General features: G+C 32.3%; 1 protein-coding gene across 5 annotated transcripts in view; it reads left to right on the forward strand.

The window, feature by feature from the left end:
• The window catches only part of USP25 (ubiquitin specific peptidase 25), a 140,942-nt gene that overhangs the window by 48,848 nt on the left and 78,403 nt on the right, over positions 1-13,691 (forward strand). For 4 of the 5 annotated variants that reach the window (XR_014022968.1, XR_014022969.1, XM_081301298.1 and 1 more), the window contains exon 5: positions 6,798-6,960. Coding sequence is in view for 2 of the 5 variants with exons in the window: in XM_081301298.1 (XP_081157424.1) it covers positions 6,798-6,960 (163 nt within the window). In the remaining 3 variants the exon portion in view is untranslated. Of the gene's footprint in view, positions 1-1,956; positions 2,013-6,797; positions 6,961-13,691 lie in introns of those variants that run through there. The other variant, XM_081301299.1, reaches the window with a different exon arrangement.

Genomic DNA, 13,691 nt, shown 5'->3' on the forward strand with positions numbered 1-13,691 from the left:
AAATGACAATAATCTAATTTCACAAACTACAATAAATCCTAATTAGGAAAACTGAAAGAAGCTCATATCTAGATTTATTATAGTGGTACTCTGAAACATTCAGAACTGAGAAAACTTAAAAGTATTCAGAGGAAGAAAACAGGATTATCCCCAAAGTAGCAACCATGAAAATGACAAAACCCAGACATTTAAACAACAATAATGGACTACTGAAAATAATAAAATGATTTTTGTTGAGTGGAAAGAAAATTACAAAAAATAAAATTTGTTACAATTCTGTACTCAGTGAAGCAATGTGGGAGAGTTTTGCCAGGGCTCTTTCTTCTTTTTGGACAAGCAGTTCTGAAAGAAAAAGATTATTAATGTCCTCTCTGTTCCCATCTTGAATTACCACATTGTGGTGGTTGCAACATCATTGTATCCCTTTCCAGTGGTTACTATAATTTTATTTTTTCCCACAGTCATCCTCTAGTAGCACCTCACCTTTTATCTATAGGTACCAAGTATATGAGGAGTAAAAATATTTTTATAAAATTTATAGGGACTCTTTGTGCCTCCCACTTGACCACCATGGTTTACTGAAGAGGAATTGAGTGAGCTGTGCACTCAACTGAGGGAACATTATTTTTATGCACTAAGCACTTTGAGGCCAAAAAGAAGAGTCCAGATATATGACCTGAAATTAAGTTGGTCTGGAAGCTACCTTGGAATATTTAACAACCAGGACAGACTACAGTTACCATTATGGAAAGAAAAAAAATATCATGTCCAGGAATAGTCAGGGGTAATTCTATTGTTAAAATAGGTCTTTTAAACTCTTCTGTTTCTTATTTTTGCCTAGGAAGTAACTGTTAGGTACTATTGTCTTAAGGTGTATGGACTATGAGTAGGTGAGAGGCAGAGTTAAACTGATTTTTGAGGATCCTCCTAGTGCTCAATAATACCAGCTACCTATAGCTGGGAGGGAGCATGGAATCCTCACTGAATACTATCAGCCCGTTTTTTAGTTCCTTTTATGATTAAGGATGCATCATGCAGATGGTCTGGAAAAGTAAAAAAAAAAAAAAAAATATGACATTGATTTCAGAGGCCACAAAACTGTGACAGTTGCAGATCAGTCTGGAAAAACAGCACTGTAATTTGACAAGTGTCAGTCAGCAACAGTGAGGTACCATTAATGGCGCCAAGAAGAAGGGTCAAAGTTGTGAAGTAGTCTCCTCAGGAGTGGGAAGGAGCCATCCTTAAGCATTCTGACCTCCCTCACCACAAGAGTCACTAATTAGTGTCAGCTTTAGACAGGAGTCAATGTCCCATGTGATTGCCTCTTTTTCAGAAAGAGTCCCTTGATTTGTACTTACTATATGAATGTGGAACATCTCCTTGTTTGGACCATGATAAATTACAACGTAAGTGATGATCTGGATGGTACAAGCTCAATCAGAAGTTTACTTCTAGTCATGTCATTAGAGAACAGTCACCATAATGTATTCATCACTATTGCTAAAATTAAAGGCCGGCAATACCAAGTATTAGAGCATGTTATGGTTTGGAAAAGCTCAGCTGTTAGAAATAGGATATCCAGTATCAGAGATGAAATGATTCAATCATGAGAACTGTAACCTCATCTGTGGATTAATCCATTTGATAGGTTAATAATTAGAATGGACAACCGGGTGCTAATTGTATGCAGATTGGGCATGGCTAGAGGAAGTAGGTCACTGGGGGTATGTCCTTGAGGATTGTATTTTATCCAGGGCTCCTCTCTCTCTCTCCCTGCTTCGTGGCTGCCAGGAGCTGAGCAATTTTCCTCTGCCACACTCTTCTGCCTTGATATTCTGCCTTACATCAGGCCAAGAGTGATGGACTTGGCCTAACAGAGAGAGAACCTCTGAAGCTATGAGCTCAAAATAAACTTTTCCTCCTCTAAGTTGTTTTTGTCAGGTATTTTTGTCACAGTATAAATGGCTGACTGACAGCACATGCAGGTCATCTAGAGCTCTCATCTACTGCTGGTAGGAATATGTAATGGTGGCATTTTGAGAAATGTGGAGTTTAAATGACTTTCAACATATGCTATTTTAAAACTCAACATTTTCCACTCTTAAATATAGATCTATGAGAAAGAATTATAGTGGATTTTTTTATAGTAATTAAAACCTGGAAATAAACAAATATTATAAGAACAGAATGCTAAGCAATGCTGGTATATTTACATGATGGAATTCTAAGCAGTCTATGGAAAATAGTTTCCTACTACGTGTAAAATGTTAAGGAATCCTTAAAAAATGTGAGAAAGAAACCTGACATTAGAGAGTAGCTATTATGTGATTTCATTCACATGATTTTTTGAGTTTTATATTAAAATATATACATATGTGTATATATTTATATATTCCTTTCTGTTTTCAGATACCATTTATAACTCATAAATCTTTTAAAAGCTGAATATGGTGGTCCACACCTGTAATCCTAGTTGAGGCAGGAGGATCACCAAGTTCAAATTAATATTGATTAGCAAAGTATCAAGGCCCTAAGTAATTTAGCAAGACCTTGACTAAAATAAAAAATAAAAAAAAGGTCTAGGCAATCCTGATTACCCCCCCCCCACATCTTTTAAAGATCAGAAGTAAATATAATAAAAAATACGCAAGCACTTTCAAGAAGGAAATTATTGTGTTGAGGATGTGGTTCAATGGTATTGTGCTTGTCCAGCATGTGTTGGGCTCTGGCTTCTGCTGAAAAGCATAAGAAAAATTATTAAATATTATTGAAATACATTCAAGAATGTACACGGGATTTTGAAGAACCCAATCTTTGTAAAACACATCACTTTTTCTTGAATTGATTTATGGGTTTAGTGTGATCTCAATCAGAATACAGGTTTTTACTTTATTATTTCTTTTAAATCGTTTCTACCTTTTGTTTTTCTCTTTCTTCTTTCCTTAATTCCTTTTAAAATTTTTGATTGATTTTTGCAGCTTAAATGATGCATGCTTTTCAGTGAGTGTAATGCTTCACCAAGAGTCTTAGATAAGCTGCAGTGAGATATTTTTAACTTCACTGCGTGTGAGAGGAAAAGAGACAGCAAAATGTTTTGTTGTCTTGTTCTACTATTGATGTCAAGGTCACAACCAGTGTTGAGAAAATAAGAAAGCAGGTGATGTGTGTGGGGGTTGGATTTTTTATTTGTGAATGATGAGTTTGCCTCTCAGAATGTTACATTTTGTTATTGGCTTTCTCTGAATTCTATAGGATTTACACCATTTATTTTCTCCCCTTTGTCAGTTATAATGCCTGAAATCTAGCTATTGCATACATTATACTGGGAAGTATCACTGGTAAGACCAGGGAAGGAACTCCTATGTAGGACTTCACTTCATAAAAGTTTGTATTTATGTTGAAAGTAACTGGGTTATAGAACGTGAAAATCTTGGAAATAGAATACCACATGGGCAAAGAGGTTTGGCTTTTAATTTTAAAAGAAAAAAAATCAAGCTAACTTACTTTCTTCTAGTTATCATATATGGTCCAGAGGTAAAGAAATCCCTGTTTCTGTCTTTCAGATGCTAATGGGAGATACTCCTTGATTAATAGATACTTTTGGTGCAGTGTTTTTAAAGTCCTTTAGGAACCAGAAGAGGTGGTAGGAGGAAGCCTGCTGAAGCATATAGTAAGATTATGCTGGAACACAGAAGTGAATGTGTTAAAAGCTTTAAGTCAAGGAGATCACAGAATTATGGCTTTCTTCTTTTATGTACTTAATGGTGTTTTCTTTCACCAAGAAAACATTGAGAACCATAATTCTATCTTATGGGGTGGCTAAGAAATATTATAATAAGCCTATTTCTTTAAAACCTGTGTTTTTGTTATAGTGAATAATAAGATTGTGACTAAATTGAGCAATATTAATAATATCTATGTCAAATATAAATATGGTTTAGGAAATGGGCATTATTTTATTTTTGAATCTTAGGTGATTTTGAGGAGCAGTGAGCAATTATAAGCATTTCTCCAGCCCCAGTCAGATGGCTAATACATTTTGTACCTAATTTGACCTCTGTAAAGAACTTATTATGTAGGAATGCTAGGAAGGTGGTGTCTTGGTTTATATCACTATCTTCCTTTTTCTTCCAACTTTCTTGGCAGAACAGTATAACACAGTTTAGGAAAGCTGCTTGGTAATCTTAGAAAGTACATTTGAAGCCATACATTCTCCCATGACCCAGTGGGAGAAGAGTGTGGGCAAGGGAACTAAAGAGCTTACACATTATCTCATTATTTAATGTAATATTCACATTGCACTGTTTGTTGTTTGTATATCCCATCTATTTGGGGGGGGGGGCGTGGAGTGGGGTGGGGAGAGGTTCACAAGAAGGAGACAAGATAATTAACTGTATCTGAAATGGTTTTAGAAAACTTCCTGGGGCTTAGTAATCTTAACCAGATCTGGAATTAAAAGAAAAAACTTGATCACCAGGCAGTCTAGGTTGTAGATTTTGGTTGGGTTGTTGATGCTTGTAAAAAATATAAGACCTAGTTTTGCTCAATTTCATCTTAGACTGAGTTCCATTCTATTATTACTTTCTATAATTCATATATAAATTTTAAGTTTTGCAGATTGGGTTTATTTCACAGAAATTCTGTCCCTCAAATTTTCTATAACTAATGTATATATGACCTGTATATTATATATTTATATATATATATAAATTTATATATAAATATATAAAATATATATTTAAATATTTATAATATATAAATTATATATATAAATATATATAATTTTTTGTATATATATATTTGTTCATTATATGTGTGATCTCATCTGTTGGCATTTAGAAGATTTGTTTTTTGCTAATATTTTATTATAATTAGTAGTTAGAATAGAGTAGTGGAAGTTTATCTAATAAGAGATTCAAGATTAAACTTAATTTTCCTATATTTTGACCAGTCTATATTTTTAGAATATGCTTTAGAATTCTCCTTTTAAATGGTTATTGCATATGTCCACCAATGCTAATCAATTATTGGGCACTCTATCTGTCTCATGTATGATCACTGGTATTGGTTGTACTTTCCTGCTTGTGGTATTGTTTGTCTTGATTTCAGAAATTTCCTGCATGTTTTTGTTCATTCACTTCTATTTACTAGAATACAAATAGATTTATTTTATGTATACATATGTATATGTTAAAAAAGAAACCAAAATTTTCAGTGGAAACACTTCCATTAATAAAAGCCAATAAAAAAGTGAAATACACTTTCTAAATACAAAAGCCATTTGTATTACAGTTATTTTTGTATACCGTGCATTAACTTTTCTCTTTTGAGCATAAACTAGTTTCTGTGTACAAATTCACCTTGTTCTGGTTGATTATTATTATTTTTGTGTTTATTATGCTGAACTACACAATTTGACCAATTTTTTTTTTTCTGAGGTTGGTTCTTTGGCTTTTTATCTCATCCTTGTGTTCTTGAAAATGTGCTTTCTGGTATCTGTGGATATTCTAGGTATATTCTGATTTTCTTTTGTCCCAATTGATCTAAATACCTCCACGGGACTTCTGTTGTCTTTTGTTGAAAAAGTCTGGGGTCTGGAGTTGGAAGTAAAAGTTGATTTGGGGGCCAAGAGTACTGCTGCTAATGTTGGGCATCTTAAATATGATGGAAATGTAAATTCACTTTTTAAATAAATGTGTTTAGTTTAATCTTTACATTTTAACATATAGTTACCCATTTTTTATGTTTTATTCATTTTTAGAGACTTTGTTCCATGTTTACATAAGTTATTCCAAATAAAGATAACTTTGGAATCCTACTATTTAATGTCATGTTGTAAATACCACTGTTAGATATAAAAGTATATTATTTTGACACTTATTTGGGTGAGACAAAATCTCTTTAGATAAAGATGACTGAAGAGTGAATGAAGTTTTCTGGAGAATCCAAAAAAGTCGAAAAAACTAATTTTTGCTGAGTTTTTGTCATTAACACAAAATAGCTTGAGACCCTTTAATGTTATTTATATTTATTAGAATAGTAACACACTTCTGGAGTATACAGATGTTTAGTTTGTATGTGGAAATTAGGCATGGTTGTAGATACATTGTTGCATCCTTACAAGCAACAAAGACGTCATTAAAGAAAGAGTAGCATTGCTTTTGCCTAGCTGAACTGTATTTAACATATTCCATAGGTGAGTTTATTTTGGAAAGGTTAATAAGTAACTTTTGGGTTAATAAGTGACCACATGTTTTCTTTTTCTTTATTTAGCTGTCACAGAGTTAGAGATTTTTAGAGCTGAAAGGAACATGATAATTTATCTCATTTATCTTTTTTTTTTAATAGAGAGGTAAAAGTGTAGTTTGTTTAGTTTTTATTTTTGTGATGATTCAGATTAATTGTTATAAAAAGTTATTATTATATTGTAAATATGTACTTTAGTTCAGTGATTGCTCAGGTGTTAAGCCATTAATTTTTTGAAACACAATATAATATGCTTTTTGTTGCATAGTACTATCTTTTTGAGTTTGAAATTTTCTTTATCTTGGGGAAAAAAAAAATCTGCACGTGGCCTGTTGGCATTGCCACCACTATCCCTTTTCAAGAAAACTAACCTTTCCTGCGTAAAGTTAGCAAAACTGTTACTTCCCCAGGCACATTATCCAGAGTTTGAGTAGCATCAAAATGCTTAAAAGTTTATGGTATTATGCTTTTGCTTAGGCTATAGATTATATAATACCTTTTTTTTTTTTTTTTTTTTTTTTTTTTTTGATCATCTTCTCTCTTTGCTTAAGAGTTCTTGAAGCCAGCATAGCAGAAAATAAAGCATGTTTGAAGAGGACCCCTACAGAAGTTTGGAGGGATTCTCGAAACCCTTATGATAGAAAAAGGCAGGACAAAGCTCCTGTTGGGCTAAAAAATGTTGGCAATACTTGTTGGTTTAGTGCTGTTATTCAGGTAAGTATCTTTTATTCATTTCTTTTTTTTTGGTGGCCATGATAGAACTGAAAGTGGGCTGGGGTTATGTTCTTTTAGATTGTGTTAAACACAAGGGAAAGCAAGGTTTTAATATGCTCTTGTCTGTAAATTATTTTGGGGATTGTAGTATCCCTTCACTTCTCTCCACTCTGTGAGTTTGTGTGTGTGTGTGTATGTATGTGTGTGTATGTGTGTGTGTGTGTGTGTTTCTCTTTTGGTGGTGGGATCAAACCCAGTGCCTCCTGCATGCTTGGCAAGTGCTCTCAAACTTGCTACATACCCAGACCCAATGTGGAGCTTCAGCAGTAGACTACTACTTATGTACTTCTCCATCCTTGATCTTAGGAATTGCTGTAGGGGTGGGAAGAAGATTTTTTGTATATATTTCCTTGCAGATTTAGGGAAGCATTACAATCAAGATACCCACAACTGGCTTTTGTGGGTCTGGTTGGATTTATTTGGATATACTGGGAAACTGTTATTCATAGTATTTTACTCATTTAGATAATTTTTTTCAATATGAAGAGGTATTTTATTTGAGGTTGGCATAGATTTACAAATAAGTTATTTTCAGTGCATATTAGCAGAGCATAAAAAATGTAAAATGTGAAAAATAAATAACAATAAATCAAGAATAACATGTTTTCTTTAAACTTAGAAAACCTGTAGTAAAACTTTACCCTTAGTAAAGTTCTGTAACTTTTTCTAAAATACAAGATATTTGTATGTGTAGACATACATGATTTTCTCAATTTTGAAAAGTTTTCTTTATAATGTATTTACCTGATCACTTTGATTTTTTTAAAAACTTTTTTTTCTGATAATGACAGTTGTCATAATTTTTCACCATTCTCTGTTGACATTGATAATAAGATTACAAAACTTAAAACAATCTCTTGAGTAGTTGCGTATATTTAATTTTTTGTATTCTTAAAATTTTTGTTTGTTTTTAGACATTGAATTGTATCTTATCCTTTAGAGTTCCTAATGAGAATTTTTGTTCTTTTTTTATTAAGGTTTTGTACATTTCATAGTTTAAAATTCATTTTAAAACATGAAATATAGTTTTAAGGCTGTGATCTGATTATTTATGAATATGTTTTGCTGCCTGTATTTGACAAATGGTTGTTTTCCCAGTGCAACTAATAGCCAATAGTTGAGGCTCAGTGATTAGAAGTTTTTTTTAAAAAAAGTACAAGAGAAAAGAAAATACTTACAAACAATCAATATACATTAGTTAGAATAGGGATTTCTCAATATCATATTTATAGGAAAGTCAGTCCTTCTTGAGGTGATAATTAAATTATTAATAATAGATTTAGGAACAATCTCCTTTTATTTTTTAGGATAAACACTTTCCACTGTCTTCTTTCACACTTGGTAGAGTAATCCATCTATTTTTACCTTAGATTTTGTTTTACATTTCAAATTTTTGGTGGGTTTTTTTGGTTCTTGTTTTGGTTGGAGGGAATGGACTAGAAAAACATTGCTTTTCTTCTTACCTGCGAGTTTATTAAAACTGGTAATTTTACTAGCTTTAAAGTTTTATCTAAAAGGCAAGTATAGGTAATTGATATTCTTTATTTTTGTGATAAATTTCAGCACATAGAAGAAGTAATCTTTTATTAAGTTTGGGTTACAGTGCCCTAAAAAGATAGTGAGTTTTGGGAACCTGGAAAAATATTAAGTGTCAGATTTTAGAAAAATTATGGGTGGGCCATAAAAATTTGTCTAGATCACTTGAAGTTTTTTTTTTTTTTTAACTCTTATACTATTTTAAGTATCTTTTTATTTTTCTTTAGTAACTATATATTTTTTTCTTTTTCACATTATTCTCAGATATAAAGAGATGTGACAGCTTATCATAAATGGAAATTTTCACTTATTAAAGGGAAGTTGAGTAGAAAACTTGCATTAGTATTTAATTTGTTTTGATTTCTGAAGACTTGGAATTTGTTCCAAATTATGATTTGGATAGTAAAGTTTGATTTTATAGAATTTTTTTAGTTGGCAGGACTTATATGAAACACTAGGTATTCTTTTCCTTGTGAGTATATTTACCAATTCCAGATGTTTAATGGAAATATAAAACTCTAACTTCAAAGTAGGTAGCTGGAGTAGGCTACAAAACTTGTAACTTTATATACTTATTCCTTAGCTACTGGTACCAAAGTTTAAGAATAGTGAAACAATGTCAGAAAGGGAGTACAAACAAACTGGAGATTGTACTGAGAATGGTCTTAAATCTTTGGGTTTTAGTAATATTTTTGTGATTTCAGTTTGGCTATCACACCCCTATCTAGTCAAAATTGTTTCTGTTCTGTTCAACTGGAACTTTTATGTAGAAAATACTAATTATACCTGCTTCTCTCACTAGTGTATCAGAGATAGGCATTTAGAGGTGTATTGTCCTCCCTAGTTCTGGGGTGTAAGTAGTGTGGATTCTCTTGATGACTTTAGCACCTGTCTCATTTGGATCCCTCTGAGATGCCCAGAAGTAAGGTGCTCATGCCTCTCAGTTTGCCCGAGTTAGTCTTAGTTTACTCCTATTGTAGATGTGTTGGCACATAGTAAAGTCTTTTATACTTAGAAGGATTGTAGGGTAGATAGTAAAGAAGGATTGTATCTAGAAGATTGTATTTAGAAAGGATTGTAGGGTAGATAGTAAAGAAGGATTGTACCTAGGAGACTGTATTTAGAAAGGATTGCAGGGTAGATAGTAAAGCATATACAAATAACCATAACTCCAGGTTTATCATATAATACTAGGTGAATCACATAACTCCAGCTTTATAAGTCATGTAATTCCTGATTGACTGAAGTACAAGCATCCTGAGAGCAAAAGGCACAGCTGGGCTATGTTAAATGTCAGCGCATGCTAATATTGTCTGACACATTGGAATAGCCCCAGATCTTGCTGTCTCATAGTCCTTTGCTTCTTGAAAGCATCTACAGCCAGTCTTGTTTTCTTCTGTTATCTTCACTTTTCTAATTGACTTGGTTTTCTACTGAGGCAGATGAGCAGTTAGTTCTTTTATTTCACTTGCCTACTATTATTTTTTGTTTTATCTCCCAACATAGTTCCATAACAAGTTTAAAATAGTTACTCTTTGGTAAATTTTCTACAAATTTTGAAAATGATACAGTATCCACTCAGTTGATTTTGACTGACTTGATCTTTAAGGCATTTCCAGAAGTTGCTGCTGAGTAGATGATAAGCTAAATTTTTCACAGATTTGGAGTCTTAGTGAACACCTCAGACTTTAAGTTAGAATTCTTAAAGTGGAGAGCCTTCAATTAACTGAAAACTGAGAGTATTTAGGCTTTTTAGTTTCTGAATCATACAGCTTCAAATAATCGCAGATTTTATCAAATTAAGGTAATTTGGGATTGCAAGTGAGTCCAGTCTAGCTTTTAGAAGCAAATGTAAAATTCTGTGTTGGAAGATATTATGTAATATTTTGAGTTTTTGCATGCAATATTTAGCACTCAAACCAGCCATACCAGAAAATAAGGGAGAATAAAAAGAAAAAGTTGGATGATAGAAATATACTTATGTGGAAACCAGAAGATTGTTAGTTATAATAATGTACTTACTATCATCAAATAATTAAAAACAAGATTGAGAATTTTGACATTAAACTAAAAAACTAACAAAATGGACAGTTTAGAATAGAAAATTATAATACAGGAAATAAATCAATGGGTGAATTGAACAGTGTATATCAGGTGCAGCTAAAAAGAGTATTAGTTAACTAGACAATTGGTCTGAAGAATATTTTCAGAATAAATCCATGAAATAAAGATAAGAGCATATAAGAGAGATATTGGACATAATGAATAGTACAAACATAATGTAGTTCCAGAGGGAGAGTAGAAGGCACAATGAAAATATAATATTTGAAGAGAAGATGACTGAGAATATTCTAAACCTGAAAGAGAGATCAAACCATAGCTTCAGGAAGCAACAGGAACCAAATAGTAGAAACAAAGAATACTGCACCAATGCACATCATAATAAAACAGGGAAAAAAAAAAAAACTACAAAGAGAGAATCACAGAGTAATGAGATAGAAAAAGATCCAACATGTCTATAAAGGAGCCAATGTCACCAACTGAATTTTCAACAGAAATGATGTCTTTAAAGTGCTGGAAAAAATTAAATGGCCATTTAGATTTCTGGCTCAGTAGAAATCTTCAGAAGTGAAGAATGTACCATTTTCTATCAAGCAGAGGCTGAAATGTTCTTCAGAGCAACACCAAACAAAATTCTAACGGTGTTCAGAAACAAGGAAAATGTTCTCCAGTGGGAGCTCAGAATATCAAAGTAGTGTTAGAATCCTCCTATTTTGCCAGTATCTTTCCTTTTTAAATTCCTTGGAAGGATAGTTCATACTTTGCCCCCCTTATTTTTGTTCCATCACTCCCATTCTCATTGCACCTCTTCTTTCTTCACCACTGTACAGAAGAGGTGACTCCCTCATTGCCAAGGGTTATCTCCTGTCTTACTTCAGTGACATTGCATATCTTGTCCTTGAGATACGCCATTGATTATTTGATGATACATCAGAGTCTTTTTTAGTACTTTAAATCTTTACCGAGATATCCCCGAAAATGGCATTTTTTAAAGTTCCACAAGTTAAAAATTAAAAAAATAAAATAAATAAAGCTTTACACGTTATTGTGATACACAGCCAATGATTGAAAACCTTGCTTTTCCTCTTCCCCTTTCTCTTCTGATTTTTTTTATTGTTCATACTTAAGTCTCTTTCAAACTTCTCCTCACCTATCAGCTTTAAAATCCTGCCTTTTCTCAAAGATTCTCATCTTTTTTTTTAAGATTTTTTTGTTTTTTAAAATTTGCTCTAATTACTTTTACATGATCTTGATCTATTGTTTCTGTATTCATATCCTTTCTCCTTTATAACATATAGTGTCATTGTTTTAACATGCAGTTTTAAGATTATAATCTTCACAAGGGCAGAGACTATATATTTTTTTATTCTCTACTATTCCTAGTCTCCAGCTTATGTTAGTTTTTTGTTGCAATGATCTAAATAATTGACAAAAACAATTTATGGGGGAAAAGTTTGTTTTGGGCTCATGGTTTCAGAAGTTCAGTCCATGGTCTTCTGGCTCCTTTGTTTAGGCCTGAGATGAGGCAGAATATAATGGTAGAAGGGTGTAATGGAGGAATTCTGCTCACTTCATGGTATCTAGGAAGCAGGGAGGGAGGGAGGAAATGTAAACCCCAAAGGCACATTCCATAGTGACCCACTTCCTCCAGCTACTCCCCATCTGCTTGTAGTTAACCATCACCTAGTACAATAGTCCTTCCAAATTATTAATCCATCAAATGGATTAATCCACTAAGTAGGTTACAGTTCTCACAACCTTATCATTTCACCTCTGAACATCCCAACAATAAAACAGGAAATTTTGGGGAACACCTCATATCCAAACCACAGCAGTGTGCTTTAAATATTTATTAAAAGAATGAATAAATAAGATAAAAGTGGTGGTAAGCACCTGGACCTAGCTGCTAAGGAGACTGAGGTGGGAGATCACTCGAGACAAGGAGTTTGAGACCAGTCTGGAAAACCTCATTTCAAAAAGAAAAAATGAATTATTTATTTCACATACTCATAATGTTTAATTAAGAAATCCTTCCAGATTACAAGATGGTCAAATATTTTTCTGTAGTTTCTGCTATCAGAAACTGGTTTTATCTTTCATATTTTGGTCTTTAGTCCATCCATTTGTCTAGCTCCATTTACTTATATGTAGTGATCCAGTTTTTCCAATAACCAACTGTTTGTTTTTCTTTTGATTTGTGCCACTACCTTATATTCTGTCAAATAGGCTAATTCATCTTTTATAAAATTCTATACATGATTTTATGTACAGTAATTTTCAAACTTAAAAAATTGTGACTCAAGAAAGAAATATAGTTTATGTTATAAGACAGTAGTTTATTCATGTTAGTAAAACATCTACCATTAAAAATTTTATAAAAAATAATGTGGTGAATTTATTTGGTATAATGCTGATATTTTCCATTTTTAAAAATCATTGTTAAATAAATGTTTATTAAGATGACATAATGATGGGTCATAAAGAGCTGTTGAATACTACTCCTTTTATGAACATTTTTCATCTGTTCTCATTATACTCAGAATGATCAGTACCACGGAGTTATATTTCTATTGTTAAATTTATGTGTTTGCCTCCTTTCTTGGGCATAGAGATAATATACATCTTTTTGTGTGTCTGTCACCTAGCATCTGTGGAATAAATTTGTTTGTACTCAGGTTTTCTAGGTAATTCTTAATGAACATAGAACGTCTACAAAGTTTCTTTATTTATTGTGTATCTTTTATTTTGAGGAAACTTCTCTCTCTCTCTCTCTCTCTCTATATATATATATATATACATATTCATATATATACACACATATATATGTACACATATATATATATAGTAATATGTATATAGTAATAACAGCTTTAAATATTTTTTTACATTGTACTTGAATAGTTTTTTGATTCACAGTACATTAAATATTGCTAATTATCAAGTATATCAGAATATAAGAAATGAGACTTTCTCAGGGAGAAAATAGGTTGCCTTATGCTAGTTGCAACAGTTGTATATTAGCAGTAGAGTTGTCAAAAATAAGTCTTTTGACACCAATTTACAATTCTATTTAT

The sequence above is a fragment of the Spermophilus citellus genome (genome assembly GCF_964194105.1).
Source record: "Spermophilus citellus genome assembly, chromosome: 7".
NCBI lineage: Eukaryota > Metazoa > Chordata > Mammalia > Rodentia > Sciuridae > Spermophilus > Spermophilus citellus.